Source organism: Neoarius graeffei, chromosome 19 (genome assembly GCF_027579695.1).
Source record: "Neoarius graeffei isolate fNeoGra1 chromosome 19, fNeoGra1.pri, whole genome shotgun sequence".
In the NCBI taxonomy this organism is placed as follows: Eukaryota; Metazoa; Chordata; class Actinopteri; order Siluriformes; family Ariidae; genus Neoarius; species Neoarius graeffei.
This window is the reverse complement of record NC_083587.1, coordinates 278,621-297,631: the sequence shown is the minus strand read 5'-3', so window position 1 is coordinate 297,631 and position 19,011 is coordinate 278,621. Positions and strand designations below refer to the sequence as shown.

Here is a 19,011-nt window from a genome sequence, read left to right as displayed (position 1 = left end):
GGGGTGTAGCACAAGCACCTGTATTGCACATCGGAAAAATTGACACGTGTGGCTACCAGTAATTGCACTTTGTTTGAAGACCAATGAAGTACTGACCATGTAAACAGAGTTTTGATATGTGTGGGTAAATGTGGAAACAGTAAATATGTAAATGCTTTGGTGATATGTAAACAGAGTCTTGAGATATGTTGGTGATATGTAAATGGAGTCTTGTGATATAAACAGAGACTTGTGATATGTCGATTGTGGACCTGTAGTAGTTTGAAATGATGTTTACTTTCATGCTAAACTTCTTCAGCCTCCTCAGGAAGCACAGCCGCTGGCGAGCTTTCCTGACCACAGTGTGGAACTTGAAGATGCTGACCCTTTCGACCTCATCCTCGTTGATGTAGATGGCCTAGTGTGTCCTCCCTTGCTGTCTCCTGTAGTCCACTATCAGCTCCTTAGTTTTCCTGATGTTGAGAGAGAGGTTGTTGTTCTGGCACCTGCTGGCTAACGCCTTCACTTCCTCTCTGCATGTCGTCTCATCGTTGTCCGTAAGGAGGCCCAAGATGGTTGTGTCGTCAGCAATCTTGATGACAATGTTGGCACTGTATTTTGCAGTGCAGTCGTGGGCAAACAAGGAGTACATGAGGGGACTGAGCACACAGCCCAGTGGCGCACCTGTGTTCAGGATAAGCGAGGAGGATGTGTGGCTACCGATTATCACCACCTGGGGTCTGCCTGTCAGAAAGTCAAAGATCCATCTGCAAATGGTCATCTGCTCATGAAATCGTTAAATATTTTGTCATGATTGCATTTTCTCTGCTCATCCCAAGGCAGTTTTACTTATTAAGCGCAAATTTGCAGCTAAATGCTTTCAAGATCTTGCAACCTGATTTGATTTTGGTTGCTGGTCACAGCCCATGGTCAGACTGTGAGCTGAGCTTTGTCAGAGATAGCTTTCAGAAAACAGGTTTCGGTGGCCTTTTTGAAGGACGCTTTAGGTTCAGAAAATGCTAAATGTAACTCAAAGAATGTTGAACCTTGGTCCTATCTACTGAGCTGTGCAGGCTCTAAGATGAGCTATATTGAACCATATGATATTTATTTTCTTTTAGAACATGAAGAATTTTGTCCATCAGCTCACTTTGAAAATGTTACCAGAATTTTGTCCATCAGGTCACTTGGAAAATGTTACCATTGGAAACAGTTGGTGCATTATGAAATGCAACATATGATAAATGAGACTCCAAACGCTTGAGCAACTCATCTCATTATATCTCCAGCCACTTTATCCTGTTCTACAGGGTCGCAGGCAAGCTGGAGCCTATCCCAGCTGACTACAGGCGAAAGGCAGGGTACACCCTGGACAAGTCGCCAGGTCATCACAGGGCTGACACAAAGACACAGACAACCATTCACATCTACAGTCAATTTAGAGTCACCAGTTAACCTAACCTACATGTCTTTGGACTGTGGGGGAAACCGGAGCACCCAGAGGAAACCCACGCAGACACATGGAGAACATGCAAACTCCACACATAAAGGCCCTCGCCGGTCATGGGGCTTAAACCCAGACCTTCTTGCTGTGAGGTGACAGCACTAACCACTACACCACCGTGCTGCCCTGCTTGAGCAACTGAAATCCTATAATCAGGCAAGAATGGGACAACATTTCTCTTTCAAAACTACAGCATTTGTTCTCCTCAGTTCCCAAACATTTACAGAGTTTTGTTAAAACAAGAAGTGATGCAGCACAGTGGTAAACATGCCCCTGTTCCAACTTTTTGAAATGTGTTCCTGGCATCAAATTCAAAATTAACATAGCTTTTTCAAACAACAATAAAATTTCTCAGTTTCAACATTTGATATGTGTGGCAGCTGGGGCGTGGTCAAGTGCCGGTCTGTGACAGGAGGGCGGAGTCAGGGAAGGTAAGTGGCAAAATCACTACACCTGACGGCAATTAACCTGTGTTTGTCTGTGTCTTCCCAGTGACCATGCCCTATTTAAGGAGGGAGAGCGAGAGCAGAGGATCTCATCCCCGAACCAGATGCCGGTTGTGTGTATCTGTTTGATTAAGCTATTGTTCGCTAAAAAGCGTGGCAATAAAAGCCCCTGTGTAAGAACCTGTTCTCTGTCCTGCCGTCCTCTGTGCTCCACCCTACGTTAGAACTGTTACAGTGGTGCTGAAACCCGGGAAAGTGGAGCACCAGCTGAGCAGCCCTATGGAGTCCTCCACGTTCACGGACCTGGTCCACGCCCTCGCCACGGCCCAGCAAAGCCAGCACCAGGTGCTCGTCACCCCCCGGAAGGAGCAAGAGTGATGCTTCGAGGCCCTGGTGCTGGCCCAACAAGAAGATTGAGAGGCGTTCCGGCACCTCCTCGAGTCGGCGGGGTCCACCAGCGCTCCTACCGCGGGCCCGTCTCCCCTCACCGTCACCAAGGTGTCCCCGCAGGATGACCCTGAGACATTAATCACACTCTTTGAGGAAGTCGCCGAAGCCTCGGTGTGGCCGATGGAGCAGCGCGCGGCGCGTCTCCTCCCCCTTCTAACGGGAGAGGCACAGCTGGCCGTGCTACAGCTCCCCGCCAACCGCTGGCTGGCCTATGCGGCCCTCCGCCGGGCCATCCTCCAGTGCATGGGGCACACCCCAGAACAGCAGCGCCAGCGCTTCCGCGCGTTGCGCTTGGAGGAAGTCGGCCGGCCGTTCGCATTTGGCCAGCAGCTCCTTGACGCCTGCTGGCGGTGGTTGATGGCCGACAACCGCGACGCCGAGGGAATCATCGACCAGGTGGTGCTGGAACAGTTCATCGCTCGCTTGCCAGCAGGAACCGCTGAGTGAGTCCAGTGCCACCGCCCGGCGTCGCTGGATCGGGCAGTCGAGCTGGCGGAGGACCATTTAGCGGCTGTCCTGGTGGCAGGACAGCAGATGGCATCTTCTCTTCTCTCCTCTTCTCTCTCTCTCTCTCCCCCTCCTCCTGTGTCCCGTCCTCGCCCCATTCCCCCACCACAGAGGCGGGGGCCAGCGCCTCCCCAGCCGGCCCATTGCATCCGCAGTGCCCTCCTGTTTCTCCCTTCTGTGTCCGTCTCTCCCCCACCTTAGGTGAGTGAGCCCCAGAACACCGGTGCAGAGGGAAAGCCCGGGCCGGTCTGCTGGCGCTGCGGGGAGCCGGGCCACCTTCAACAGCAGTGCACAGCGATGGAAGTGGGTGCAGTTGTTTGGATCCCCGACGCGCCAGAGGCCGCCCTCAATCGGGCCGGAGTGTATCGCATACCGGTGAGTATCCAAGGGGATACATATCAGGCATCGGTGGATTCTGGTTGTAACCAGACCTCAATTCACCAAAGCCTGGTTCAAAACGAGGCATTGGGGGGAGCACAGGGGGTGAAGGTGTTGTGTGTGCACAGGGACGTTCACAGCTACCCTTTGGTGTCGGTCTACATTTTTTTCCGAGGGGAAAAATTTATAGTGAAGGCGGCGGTTAATCCTCGCCTTACCCACTCTGTAATTTTGGGGATGGATTGGCCGGGATTTTGGGATTTAATGAGATGCTTAGTAGAGAGTGGGTCCTGCCATTTGACAGGGGGAGGTCTCGGTGTCGCTCTGGCGGGAGCAGCTGTCACAGAGCCGTCCATGTCATCTCCACGTCAGAGTGAGGAGCCGCCGGCTCCTCCTCTTTCTATTGGGGAATCCCTCGCGGATTTCCCATAAGAGCAGTCGCGAGACGAGACTCTGCGACATGTGTTTGACCAAGTGAGAGTAATCGATGGTCAAACGCTCCAGCCGAACGCCACCCCATCCTTCCCCTACTTCGGGATTTTGAAGGATAGGTTATACCGAGTGACGCAGGACACTCAAACTAAAGAGCGAGTCATGCAACTTTTAATTCCAAAGAGCCGCTGTGAATTGGTATTCCAGGTGGCTCACTTTAATCCCATGGCTGGACACTTAGGGCAAGATAAGACACTAGCCCGAATAATGGCCTGATTCTATTGGCCGGGGATTCGCAGCGATGTCCGTAGGTGGTGTACGGCGTGCCGCGAATGCCAGTTAGTAAATCCAGCGGCTGTCCCAAAACTGCCTTTGCGCCCTCTACCATTAATCGAGACCCCGTTCGAAAGGATTGGGATGGATCTCGTCGGGCCATTAGATCAGTCAGCAAAAAAAGCGTGGCAATAAAAACCCCTGTGTACGAACCTGATCTCTGTCCTGCCGTCCTCTGTGCTCCACCCTACGTTAGAACTGTTACAATATGTTTTCTCCACATTTCACCTCCACACCACTCTGAAAGCTGCTCAGAATGTAGTGATTCATTTTTTGAGAGCAACAGCTCTGACAGTATTTCCAGCTGCAAGCCCAAAAGTACTAGAACAGCAAGGACAATTCTGTTTGTTTGGGTTTTTTTTTCCCATACACTGACAACATTTGCATTTGATGTCAAAAGTGGGTGGTACGGTGGTGTAGTGGTTAGCACTATCATGTCGCAGCAAGAAGGTTCTGGGTTTGAACCCATTGGCCGAGGGGGGCCATTCAGTGTGGAGTTTGCATGTTCTCCCTGTGCGGGTTTCCTCTGGGTGCTCTGGTTTCCCCCACAGTTCAAAGACATGTGGTTAGGTTATTATGGGGTAGCCATGGCCTGAGGTTAGGCTGAAGTGTCCTTGAGCAAGGGCACCTAACTCACAACTGCTCCCTGGGTGCTGTAGCATAGCTGCCCACTGCTCTGGTTATGTGTGTGTGCTCATTGCTCACTTGTGTGTGTGGGTGTCTGTTCACTGCTCCAGATGCATTAAACGCAGAGTTGAAATTCCACTGTGTGCTTAAGAATTACATGTGACAAATAAAGGCTTCTTGGCTTGCCTTCTATATGTGATAGGTCAGAATTTCAGCTTTTATTTCTTGATATTTGCACCTATATATGTTAACAGAATGGTGTTGGGAGTTTTGCACCGTCAAATGCAGGGACTTTCAAGTCAAGTCAAGTTTATTTGTATAGCGCTTTTAACAATAAACATTGTCGCAAAGCAGGTTCATAGAATTTAATGACTTAAAACATGAGCTAATTTTATCCCTAATCTATCCCAAATGGGCAAGCCTGTGGTGACAGTGGCAAGGAAAAACTCCCTCAGATGACATGAGGAAGAAACCACAAGAGGAACCAGACTCAAAAGGGATCCCATCCTTATTTGGGCAACAACAGAGAACATGACTATAACATTAACAGTTTTAACATGAAGTCAGTTTCGTTGATGTTATAAACTCTTCCTTGATGGAAACTTGAGTGCAAAACTGTTCATGGCAACTGTAGTCCTAAAGTTAGCAAGTCAACTGTAGTCCTCAGCCATAAAAGCATTACTGTAAGTGTCCAGAGCATCCTCCAAGTGTGACTTTCAACTGTCCACATGGGGCCATCCTCCACAGGAACGATGCGATGAGACTCCAACCAGACACAGGGCACCAGGATGGATCAGGCAGGTCCAAGGAGCAGAAGAGTTCGGCATCTTGATCCCAGGACCGACATGTAACTCAGATGGAAAGATCGGGGGGGGGGGGAAGCGAGAGAAAACGCAGGTTGTTAGGTATGCCCAATATCACCTGAATAAGTAGGAACAGTACCTGTATACATATTGCACAGTATAAGCAGGGACTCCGGCAAAAACTAACTATGACAGCATAACTAAAAGGGGAGAGCCAGAAGGTAACACAGGCATGAGGGAGCCCCGGGACATAAAACAGCCAGCCACTACATCGTCAACAGACTCGAGTGAGCAAGCGAGTGGGGGACTGACAGCATCCATACATCCCAGTTTACCAAAGACTCTATGTCTGAGGACCCTCCAGATCTACACCTTTACCTCATAAACACAATTAACAAAAGGCTTGACTAAACAGATATGTTTTCAGCCGAGACTTAAATGCTGAGACTGTGTCTGATTCCCGAACACTACTTGGAAGGCTGTTCCATAACTGTGGGGCTTTGTAAGAAAACGCTCTGCCCCTTGATGCAACCTTCACTATACGAGGAACCAACAGATAGCCTGCACCCTTTGATCTAAGTAGGCATGGTGGGTCATAGAGGAGCAGAAGCTCACTCAGGTACTGTGGCGCGAGACTATTCAGTGGTTTAAAGGTCAATAGTAGTATTTTATATTCGATACGAAATTTGATTGGGAGCCAATGCAGTGTGGATAAGACAGGTGTGATGTGGTCATATTTTCTAGTTCTAGTAAGGACTCTTGCTGCTGCATTTTGAACTAACTGGAGCTTGTTCATGCACTTATAGAAACATCCAGACAGTAAGGCATTACAATAATAAAACCTGGAGGTAACAAAAGCATGAACTAGTTTTTTTTCCGCGTCATGGAGTGATTAAATTTCTTATCTTAGCAATATTTCTGAGATGAAAGAAAACTATCCAGGTAATGTTATCAATGTGATTTTCAAATGAAAGACTGGGGTCAATAATCACTCCGAGGTCTTTTACTGCTGCACGTGAAGAAACAGAAAGGCCATCCAGGGTTACTGTGTAATCAGAAAGCTTACTTCTAGCTGCATGTGGTCCAAGTACAAGTGCTTCAGTATTGTCAGAGTTAAGCAGAAGGAAGTTAATAAGCAACCAGTGTCTGTCCTTCACACATTACTCAGTTCTATTAAGCTGGTGTCTCTCATCAGGTTTTGCAGAACCACACAACTGTGTGTCATCAGCACAACAGTGGAAAATAATACAGTGTTTACGAATAATATCACCCAGAGGTAACATATATAAAGAAAAAAGCAGTGGACCCAAGACAGAACCTTGTAGCTTTACCTCAGTATGTCTAGAAAAAGCACCATTTACATCAACATACTGACAGTGATCAGTTAAATTAGAGCTGAGCCAGGAGAGGGCCGTTCCCTTAACTCCCACAACATTTTCTAGTCTATCCAGATGAATGGAATGATCAGCGGTATCAAATGCTGCATGAAGGTCAAGCAACACAGGCAGCGAGACAGCCCTGATCAGACACCAACAGTATGTAATTTACTACTTTAACCAGTGCTGTCTCTGTGCTATGATGAGGTCTAAATCCTAACTGATACATTTCATGGTTGTTATTCCTATGTAAATATGAGCAAACTGCTGTGCCACAGGTTTTTCAAGGATCTTGGAGATAAAGGGGAGTTTTGATATTGGACAGCTGACAGGGATCAAGGTCAGGTTTTTTAATCAATAACTGCTAGTTTAAAGGATTTGGGTACATAGCCAATCCTAAGAGAAGAATTTATTATTTTTAGAAGTGGTGCAATTACTTTGGGTATTATCTTTTTGAATAGACATGTAGGCAAGGGATCTGGTACACACAGTGGTGCTGCTAGGGGGGGGAAGTTGGGACGATTCTAAGGGCCTGGCACTGACAGGGGGGCCCTGTGAGGGATATTAATATTATTTTAATAGTATTGCCTTGTGTAAGTTTTTGAAATAAAATATTTCATTTCATCTGTTAAAATATGCAAATTATACATGGTTATGATTTGCTATAACATTTTTCTTCAATTATTTATGATATTGTCATTTCACCCCTCCACCCTTTTTACTAATGGTACAGTCTGATTCTGGGAGCGGGATTAGCGCAGTTTAGAGCAGCTGTCAGTTTCTCTATGTGCACAACAGAGGTGAACATTCTAGAAGTTGCTAAGCAGGAGCAGGTGTGATAAATTATGAAGTCCGGATATCACACTGTGTGTGAAAAAAAAAAAAAAATCACCTTTTTTCTTAGGTATCTTTATTGTATAATTAAGTCTAGGTGTTTTGCCATTGTTCATGTGTGGATTTGTTGATATTAAGTTTTTAACTTTAATATTTTGCACATTAGCTGTGGTCATAGATATCATTGCTATTGTTCATGTGTGGATTTATTGATACTGTTGCTAGGTATTTAACTTGAATATTTGAACATTTGCTGTGTTTTCTAATAAATGTGTGATGCCTAAAAGAAACCAAAAACACTTAGTGGATTTCTTGCAGTGCACTATGTGATTGTATCAAAAAACTAGTGTAGTTATTCATCAAGGCATAGATTTGATCACATACAATAAGTCAATAAATGGAGGAAACAAAGGAATACATTTTGTAATCCTGATTATTGATGATGTTTGCTGGAGGGCTCTGGAGTATCCATAATGTGCATATAGAATGTTATAAATCCATACTGATACAGTGATGCATGCAGTTTCTCTCAACACAAACATTTGGATTGAATGAACTCCATAGGCTACTGAGTGGCCTAATAATAGTTGCTCATAAAAGAAAAAAAAAATATATATATATCTTTCATATATATCATGGAATTTTCATTTTTAGGCAACAGTCTATTCAGTCTAATTCTTACAGTTCTGCATTTAAAATGTTCATATACCAAATAATTGTATCACCTAAACTTGCTAGGTAGCTGATCACACGCGTAGTAAAGTAGAAGTGCCAGCCAAAAACAGACTTCAAATTCAGTTGCTTGAGCTTGAAAATTTTACCGGGGGGGGGCCCTAAATTGTAATCTTTCATAGGGCCCAAGATTTCTAGCGGCGCCCCTGGGTACACAAGTTGAGGCTTTTGATGTGGAGATTAATGGAAGTAATTCAATTTCTCTAAGGGGAGTAAAACATTCTAATTGCTGATCTGATACACTTCTATCAGTTAACTACAGGGTCTCTTACATTGTCTGACCTTAAATTAGTAGTTTGAGTTTTTTGTCGGATATTCTCAATTTTGTCATGAAATAAATTCATGAAGTCGTTGCTACTACATACTACAGGTATGCACATGTCTATAGTGGACTTATTCCTGGTTAATTCTGCTACAGTACTAAACAGGAATCTAGGATTATTTTTGTTATCTTCTATTAGGGAGGGGAGATAAGTTGATCTAGCAGCACATAGAGCTTTTCTATACTTCAGGAAGCTCTCCTTCCATGCTAATTTGAAAGCTACCAATTTTGTTTGACGCCATTTACGTTCCAATTTTCAAGTGGTCTGTTTTAAAGTGTGAGTGTCTTCATTATACCAGGGTGCAAATTTTTTGTCTCTGAACATTTTCCTTTTAAGAGGAGCTACATTAGCTTATGGCGGATAATGAGGTCAAGTATGGCAGAACGTTGACTCTAAGCATTCAGTTCCCTGATCAAGTTCTGCAGGGGCCGACAGTGACCCAATCAAAGTTGATAACTCTGGGAGATCATTGATAAAGCTCTGTGCAGTAGTTGACGTGAATGTACATTTAATACAGTAGTGTGGTGAGGTGCATTATTATTACTCTGACATATTTTGAATGAGATGAGATAATGATCTGAGATAACTTCAGACTGTGGAAGTATGACTATATTTTCTACATTTAACCCGAATGTTAGTATTAGATCAAGGGTGTGACGACCATTATGGGTCGGTCCTATGACATTCTGATTAATCCCTACTGAATCTAAAATGGACACAAACGCTGTTTTCAAAGGGTCTTCTGGGTTATCGAAGTGAATATTAAAATCTCCGTCAACTAAAGTTTTGTCTAAGTAAATAACCAGATCTCAGATCAAATCTGCAAATTCAGAAAGAAACTCAGAATATGTCCCCGGGGGCCTGTAAATAATAAGTCACCCATGAACCTGTTTTTGTTTTGGTTTTTTTTGGATGCCTTCTTTCCAGTAGAATATAGTGAATGGAATCATTGTAATAGTCATAAATCATGGAGAAATAAAAACAAGATTTTCTTGCTAGTTATGATAGTGGACACAGTGTAGCGTCTCTCCTGGGAATCACAGGTCCTACTCCCTAACTTGAATCACATACCAAGACAATGAAGTTACAGCCCTTGTTGAAAGCAGTATCAGTAAAGCCATACAGATTTTGTGAAGAATGCAAAGGTGACATGAACCTGCGTTCACGCAGATATCTAATAGAACGGGGGCTAATAGGGGCTTCATGCCCCAAATAGAAAGATGGCCAAGATGGCTTTTGTTTCCCCTTCACATGAGTGTTAGTGCTATTGATGCTGGTCATTTGAGGTTAAGGCCTATGCCACACTGGCCTCATCGATGAGGCACTGGACTCTTAAGCCAGTGTTTGTGTGTCAAATTTGATGAGAGAAAGGCTTTGTCCAGGGGCTTTTGAAATTCGCGATTGCATGTGTTTAGCAGAGAGGTGAAAGCAGATTTCTTCTAACACCAAAATTTCCAAGATCCGATTAATTGAGAGTACACACAAGGATGCAGCAGAAGCATGGCTGGCTTGCTAAACAAGAGGAAGCACATCAGTAGTAAAAATGTGTCGCCCATTTCAGTCCAGACAAATCTAGGTGTTTCCAGTTTCTTTTCTTCTTCTGTCCCATGTCAATTTGCACCACGTATAGGGACCGTTACAGCGATAGAGACAGGTTCCTAGCACTTCATCCCCCCCTGTCGTTTGCCATCAGTCTTCTCATGTTGGACTTTTCAACATAAGTTTCATGAATGCCTCATCGGTGACGATCCATGTCCCGTTTGAAACCATTCACCCATACAACTGGGTTTGGGAATGCCTCACCAGTGTTTGCATCATGCAGCAGTCTTAGCTCATTGCACAAGTGCACAATGGACTTGTCAGGATTACTCGAAATCATTTCTGTCAACCATTGCACGCTTAGTCCTGGGTCATCAATCTCAGGCAGCCCTGCTCTTATAACAGAATAGCCAAAGGGGCCCCACCAATGGTGCCAGTTGTCCGCAACCCTTTGTTGGCTGTCCATTGCTAGCGATGATGCCTGCTTCAGTAGGATGCACAGAAACACAGATGGGCCACGAGGCCAGCACCAGAGCGACAGAGTCGTCCGCAGCAGTGGCATGAATGGCCCGGTTGAGGTGCTATGGAATGTCTAGTGTCGTGAGCTCTCCTATACTCCCTTTGATGCTTGTCTTCAATTTCAAACACTGAGCTTTTAACTTTGCTTCGCTATGTTGCTCTAACCGAGGCATCCCTTTCTCACGTCTGATCGATAATGACGGCATTCTTCATGTTCCTCTTCCAAATGTCTTTGTACCTCAGTTTCTGTCCTCCTTGTTTCTATCAGCCTCTTTCCTAGGCTCAGTTCTCCGTAGAAAACGGCTTCGGGTAGTCGTGTGTCAAGCGTGCACCAGACGTGTCCAGCCCAACGAAGTTGGGAGGCTGTGATAAGGCTTTCCACGCTTAATGTTTTGGCTCGCCTGAGGCCTGATTCAAGCAACTAAAGATACCTTTTAGAGTTCATGAAATTAAAGTTACTTTCAAAATGAAGCACAATTAGATGAATTGAAAAAGGAGCACTGATTTTTACGAGATTCATTAGTGCTTCTCTTTGAGGCAATCTCATGCGTGTATTTGAATTTCCTGCGTCCTGCAATCAGTTGAGTTACTGTATTTCAATGGCACATCCAGATACAAGGAATCGATTGACATTTTGCAAAACAACCAGAGAAGCTATTGTCTTGCAGAACATTTCCCTCAACAGAAAAAGGCTTCCCCTGTCCTGACAACAACAGGACCTGTAAAGGAGAGAACTGGCCAGTACAGGGATTGAACCTGTGACCTTGGTGTTATTAGCACCACACTCTAACCAACTGAGCTAACTGGCCAAAGAAAAAAAATGTCATGGCTGCTGAGGTGCTTCACTAAATAGTGACGAGGCAGTGACTTTGCCTTGAACAGATGTCTTTTCTCTTGATTATTGTTTTGAAGCCCACAGTTCGACCCACTCACATACAGTATTTACACAGGGGGATGAAAATCCCAACATCCAGTCTGAAAAACGTATTCTATCTACTGAGCAAAGTCAGCATGGATAGCTTTAACAATGTGAAAGAAGGATGCACACCTACTTCCCTTCTTCAACATAGTGGTCCAAAAGCCACCATGTGCTCTGAAGAACCACTTCTCACAAACCTCGACCCAATTGCTCACACTGAACAATAAAGCAACATCTGCTTCCTGAAACATGCATCAAAAGAAGGTATTTCCTGGTAGTCCTCTCTCTCTCAATCCTCTCTCTCTCTTTGATGATGATTTAGTCCTGACTTTTTTTACTATGGGCATCAGGCAGAAAAATGGCAATGTCCCACAGTTCAGAAAAATGGAAAAGTCCCACTGCTCAGTTTTACAATCACACAAACCTTCTTTACTGAGCTAGGACAATAAGTGTAGATCTGACTGTGGAAACAACAGTGGTGATGATAGTGATACGCGGTCACGTGGTTCCTCAGCCGCAAAAAGAAAAACAAAACAAAAACATGAGTCAGCATTTCAAATTTAAGTAACTTCATTACCAGCATGAGCAGAGATCAATTTTCAGATCTTTTTTTGAGAATATCTAGAAGCAATTACACTGTACGGCCACACAATGTCATTAAAGTACCAACAAGCTTTTCCTGCCCTTGCACTTTGCCCTGACTGAGCAATTCTCTTCATGCTCTCATCTCTGTGAAGGCCACTGGTAAATTGGTGAGGACAAGCCTACAACGTTTGAATAAATCCATTTGATTAAATCAGAATAGGAAATAAAGCCTCAAGGTCCGGAATACTAAAAATGAATACTGTTTTAATAGAACCTGGAGTTCGACTGGAGTTTTGTGTACGGAGTATCACAGTCATCGTCAACACAACTTCTCTGGAGTTTGCTTTCACATTTGCCAAAATGCCCGAAACAAACAAGATCCATTCATTTGTTTCTGTTCTTTTGAAACTGAGCTTTTCCTCAGCCTTAAAAGACTGAAGAGAAATCACTATTTATAATAGATTTTTTAAATTATTTCATTGCGTTGCGTATGGCGGGTGCACATAATTTGGTAGGTTTAGCCAGCTTGTGCAAAACGAGTTTTGGCACAAAACAATATATATGCAGTATATTAAAAGCAAGTGCTGTTGGAGATGTTGCTTGACGGCTCACTCAGCAGAAAAGCACTTCAGGGTACCCTTCGATAGCTCAGTTGGAAGAGCGGAGGACTATAGTTGCTTGCGATGGCCATCCTTAGGTCGCTGGTTAGAATCCGGCTCGAAGGAAGCGTTTGTTCCGACAGAGAGTCTGATGCTATTTTAGTCATAAAGATGGGGAGGTGGGGGTTAAAAAAAAAACCACACACACCAAGACTTTTCTCTGACTGGGAATCGAACCCAGGCCGTGGCAGCGCCGAATCCTAGCCACTAGACCACCAGTGGCAAAAGGGAATACCCACAGGACCTCTGAGGACCAGCTCTGGCTGGGTGTAATACCTTTGAGGCGCCATGTACTGTCTGGGCAAAGTACCTCTGCGGTCCTCAAGTGGCTTGGGGCGGTACCTTTGTGAACCTGTCGTCACGTCTGTGTCCGGTACCTTACAAGCTTCTCATGGCCGGGCGCAGTTCCTCCGAGGCCCTCCGGTGGATGTCCCTCTGGTGCTTCTCAAGGCTGAGTGCAGTACTTTTGGCTGGGCACAGTACCTTTGGGGCATCTGCAAAAATAAGGCAAATTTTAACTTACATCTTCACAAATTATTCTCTGGGATAGGATTCTGTCGTTTTTACAAGTTTGACTGACCTTGACATCTCGCCCAATGTTATTGCAGTTTTTCTGGCAGGCTGCTCCTTTTGATGCCAGCTTATTGTGCTGATACTACAAGGAGCAAACAAATGGGAATTTAGTGATATTCATTCACCAAGGCAGGTAACTCTTGCTAAGTTGCATAACAGTTTACTACTTTTAACACATCACTCAATTTTGTAGCCTCATAGTAAGTCACACATTCACAGCTAGCTTACATGAGTGACCAAATTGCTTCACGCACTGCATCCTCTCACAATTTCCCCCGGGGAATTGTCCGGTCTAGTTATTGTTGTTGTTCTTATGAAATTAGTGTTCATAATGAATTATATATGACTATTTAACAATGTCAAGTATATAACCATTTTAAGTGTACAAACATTCACGAAAAATATTTTTAAAGTTTCTGTCATGTGGTGCCCCCCCCACTGGCTGTGAGTGGTTGGTGCCCCTGGGCACTGTGCCGCAGGCCCATATAGTTAATCCGGCCTTGTCAGCAATAGCCAGTCATTACAATTTAATTTACAACTTTCCAAATAAGACTTAGATCAAGTTTCTCCTGCCTTTCCTGTCTCTGTCTACATGCTCCTGGGGAGACTCCCAGAGTGTCCGGGAGACTAGGGATGTCTGAATCATTTAATTTTGTTATTTAGTCTAGTCTTAGTACCCCACAGCAACCTCATAACTTTGGCCAACCAAAGCAACATTGGATTGGGGGTCAAGCGCGTGAGCCAATGGAAAAATCCAGGCTGTCAGTTCTCACCATCACGAGGGAGGTTTGTTAACGCTCCATGCGCAAAGATAGGTTAGCAGGCATCCATTAAATTAGCTAACTTAATTTTCTGATATTTACCTAAAAGCTAAAAACACAGAAAACCTTTTTTCGTCTGACTTTTACTAGACTTAGAAATAGAATATTATGAGAAGAACATCATCAGAGGGTCTCATCTCATTATCTCTAGCCGCTTTATCCTTCTACAGGGTCGCAGGCAAGCTGGAGCCTATCCCAGCTGACTATGGGCAAAAGGTGGGGTACACCCTGGACAAGTCACCAGGTCATCACAGGGCTGACACAGATAACCATTCACACTCAATTTAGAGTCACCAGTTAACCTAACCTGCATGTCTTTGGGGGAAACCAGAGCACCCAGAGGAAACTCACGCGGACACAGGGAGAACATGCGAACTCCACACAGAAAGGCCCTCACCAGCCCCGGGGCTCAAACCCAGGACCTTCTTGCTGTGAGGCAACAGCACTAACCACTACACCACCGTATCAGAGGGTCTACCATTGGCAATTTATAATAGTCATAATTGACATTAACATTGACTTTAGGCATATTGAAGTTTGGTCTATAGTCATTGGATTTATCTAGATCTGTTACTATTAATAAGATTTAATTGACACAAAATGTGGTCATTCATATATATACACACAACATGCTCAAGGGCACTTCAGCCCAACGCCACCCCACTTTAACTGAACTACATGTCTTTGAGCTGTGGGGTTAACCAGAGCTGACACAGGGAGAACACGCAAACTCCACACAGAAAGGCCCCTGCCAGCCCAGAACCTTCTTGCTGTTTTGCAACAGTGCGAACCACTCCATCCCCCTGCTGCACAAGTTAATACATTTTTAAAGTCTCACCATCGAGGAATCGAACCCCGGTCTTCCACGTAACAGGTGGAGATACTGTCCACTATACTAACGAGGATGACGCAATAGTCCTCATATATCAATAAAAAATGTGGTATGGAAAGCACTTACTGCTGGGGTCAACAGCGTTCCTGTCAATAATCAAACTCCAGCTGATGTTTTCATATTTAATTTAAAGGCCTACATCCGTGATATTGGACAGATCACACAGCACTCAACTGTTCCTTTTCAAAATTCAACACCCCCCCACCCCGCTTGCTTATCTATCTATCTATCTATCTATCTATCTATCGATCGATCGATCGATCAATCGATCTATCGATCTTTCTTTCAAAAAAGCTCATTCATCAGACATTTCTCTGCCTGTGTGTGTAGCGGTGCACCAGAGTAATGGACTATGGTTTGGTTTTGATACTGTTTCTTTAAATGCACCTAGCCATGTGCCACAGGACTGATCACAGGACTGACCAATCAGGAGCACTGGCATTGGTGCGCTGGCCAATGGGAGAGAGGAAGAGAGGGCGGGACAGAGAAGGAGAAGAAGATGGCGGCGTCCAAGGAGTAGGCGCGCGACTGGGCTCGCTGAAGAAAATAAGTTTTATGCTAGTTAATGTAAGTTGGAAGCTAATGCCACTTTTCCACTACAAACGCGGCTGAGCCGTGCCGTGCCGAGTCGAGCTGAGCCGAGCTGAGCGGGGCTGTTGGAGTTGCATTTCGACTACAACCGCGCTGAACCGTGCTGGCTGGAAGTGGGTGGACACATTGGGTGGAGTTAGCAAAAGTGGGTGGACGTCATGTGATGTCGTTAAGCAGCGCAAACAGTGACATCAGTGACAGTGGCGGAACAAGTCAGAGCCGGGCCGGGGGCGGGGCAAATGACCGGGCACTTTATTAAAGCTTATCATAACATCGTTTTAGGCTACAAAAATGTCCGCAACTGCGGTGTTTACCAATTTCAACACTACCGGGTGCAACTATGTTATTTAGTACATCAAGTCCTTCAAACGAACATGTAACTCAGAAACAAAAAACATTAGGATACTGTACATGGCTCATAATAAAACATCAATAGCCTATACTGCGCACATTATTTGAAGGGCATACGAATGAGCGCTCAGAGTGGTGGCAGGAAGAGTCAGAAATAAAAGGAGGGCGGTGCAAACCTCACTGAATGCACTGTGTTTACCAATTTCAACACTCCGGGGTGCAACTATGTTATTTAGTACATCAAGTCCTTCAAACGAACATGTAACTCAGAAACAAAAAACATTAGGATACTGTACATGGCTCATAATAAAACATCAATAGCCTATACTGCGCACATTATTTGAAGGGCATACGAATGAGCGCTCAGAGGTTGCAACGGTGACAGGAAGAGTCAGAAATAAAAGGAGGGCGGTGCAAACCTCACTGAATGCACTGTGTTTACCAATTTCAACACTACGGGGTGCAACTATGTTATTTTGTACATTAAGTCCTTCAAACGAACATGTAACTCAGAAACAAAAAAACATTCGGCGACATACTGTACATGGCTCATAATAAAACATCAATAGCCTACTGCGCGCATTATTTGAAGGGCATACGGCGAGCCTTGCGCTCCGCGAACTCGTCCACGATGCTCTGTATGTCACTGATTCAGTGAGCTTTTAAGCGGTAGTCTCACCACCCGAATAGTAAACAATAAACATGGAGGACATGGAGTCGTTAGTGTTGCTGGTCTTGGTGCTGTGGCTTGACAACGCCAACAGATACTGGCAAGAGCGTATAGATGAGGCGAGGCGCATAAGGCTTCAGAAATTCTCGTAATTATTCTTCTTCCGGGTTTGCGGTGTTTACAGATCCCAGCGCGCTCGCGGGGCGTGTGTGGGCATGTGAGGACACTCCTCCTCACCAATCAGTGCACAGGGGAGTGTCTGCTCACGCCCCCAGCCTCAGTCAGCACGGTTTGGCTCGCTTCAGCCCTACCCCAAAACGGTGCGAGTTTTAGGGGCTAAGCAGGGCTGAAACGAGCTGAGTCGTGCTGGTTTTTGGTAGTCGAAACGCGAGCCGTGTCGGGCCGAAGTGAGCTGAAGCGAGCTGAAGTGAGCTGAAAAAGGGTAGTGGAAAAGGGCCATAAGTGTGAAAGCTTGAATATTGTGGTTTGTTTGCGGAAGAAGTACGGTAGTTGTCAGTGGTCGGGAGAACCAACGTGAAGACATTGAGGACCGTATTCAGCCGTAGGCTACGGAAGCAGTACTCGTCGTTAGTGTGTGAGATGGATTGAGCTCACTAGGTAGTTTTGCAGTCTCAGACAATAGACTTCTGTAGCTCGACGCCTTTCCTTCGACAGCAGAGCAAGATCATCTACTCCAGCAGCTGCCTGTCCCTGGACCATTTCTCTCTCTCTCTCAGTAACAAAGGGTTACTGTAGGTTTCCACTGGGCGAAACACCATGCCCAATTCGCTCATGAATATTCACTCTGGGGGCATGGTTGCGGTGTCAATTAGCAAGTGCGGTTGCAGTGATGATGATGATGATGATGATAGTATATTTCAAACATGTAAACAAACAATGAATAAATAAGCAGATAACAAGAAAAACAAAACAGCATTTGCAACAAGAACACGTAAAAAGCCACTAAATTAGAAAATAAACCTTAAATAATATGGGTAATAATAATATATCAAAATCAAAACAAAAGAAAACAAGACAAAAATACAAAAATACATTCCATGTCCGAAAAGGAGTGGGCTGAAGTAAAAACTTATTTAATCCCACCCTCTACTTTAGTCAATATAAATTGATTATCGAGCTTCCTACTTCAACTATTCAGATATCAATTCTCTATAACTATATCATATAATTAATTAATTATATGTGTATATCCATATGTCTACACACAAGTTTACTACAAATACCACACTCACAATGGAGAACAAAATAAAAACAAAACAAATAGATGAAGACTCAAAAAAGAAAAAAAGAAAATTTACACAATAAACAGCCAGTTATGATTAATCCCCTTCATCCTTATACCTTGTGAAAATAAAATTTTTTGTACATCTTTTTAAAACGCTTCATGTCTGGACATCCCTTGAGCTCCTCATTTAAACTGTTCCACCTCTTCACCCCACAAACAGAAATACAAAAAACGTTTCTTGGTTGTGCGCACCCTATAATTTTTAAATTTAAATAAACCCCTTAAATTATTACTCCCATCTCTTTCAGTGAACAGTTTTTGAATATTATGTGGTAGTTGATTATTGTTTGCTTTGAATAATATTTGTGCTGTTTGATAGTCCACCAGATCTGCAAATTTCAGTATTTCTGACTGTAAGAATAATGTATTTGTATGATCCCGATAACCAGCCTTGTGTATAATCCTTATTGCTCTTTTTTGGAGAATGAATAATGAATGTATTGTATTTTTGTAATTATTGCCCCATACCTCTGCACAGTAACTTAAATAAGGTGAAACCAGGGAACAGTAAAGAATCCGGAGTGAATTGTGATCTAGAAACTGTTTGACTTTGTTTAATATTGCAATACTTCTTGATACTTTGGATTGTATGTTTTTTATCTGTGGTTTCCAACTAAGTTTTTCATCAATAGTTGTTCCAATAAATTTGATTTCCTTAACTCTTTCTATAATAACCCCATCTATTTGAATATTTATTTGTGTGTTTGTTTTGTTGTTACCAAATAATATTACTTTGGATTTGTTCAGGTTTAATGATAATTTGTTGCTGTTGAACCATGTTATTAATTTACTTATTTCTGTTGTGATCTCCTGCAATAGTTCCATTAAATTATCACCAGAAAAGAGGATATTTGTATCGTCA

The 19,011-nt window shown here is 44.0% G+C and overlaps 1 protein-coding gene and 2 non-coding genes across 3 annotated transcripts in view; 2 read left to right on the top strand and 1 right to left on the bottom strand.

Moving 5' to 3' along the window:
- Positions 1 to 19,011, top strand: part of LOC132867733 (histone H1-like) — a 276,764-nt gene extending 257,753 nt beyond the window's left edge. The window contains exon 3 of the mRNA XM_060900747.1: positions 18,969 to 19,011. Coding sequence (XP_060756730.1) covers positions 18,969 to 18,977 — 9 coding nt within the window. The 3' untranslated portion in view covers positions 18,978 to 19,011. The remainder of the gene's footprint in view (positions 1 to 18,968) is intronic.
- On the bottom strand, positions 11,518 to 11,591 carry trnai-aau (transfer RNA isoleucine (anticodon AAU)). The gene has a single exon. It is a non-coding gene; the product is annotated as a tRNA-Ile (tRNA).
- On the top strand, positions 12,924 to 13,011 carry trnay-aua (transfer RNA tyrosine (anticodon AUA)). Its single transcript is given in 2 exon segments — positions 12,924 to 12,960; positions 12,976 to 13,011. It is a non-coding gene; the product is annotated as a tRNA-Tyr (tRNA).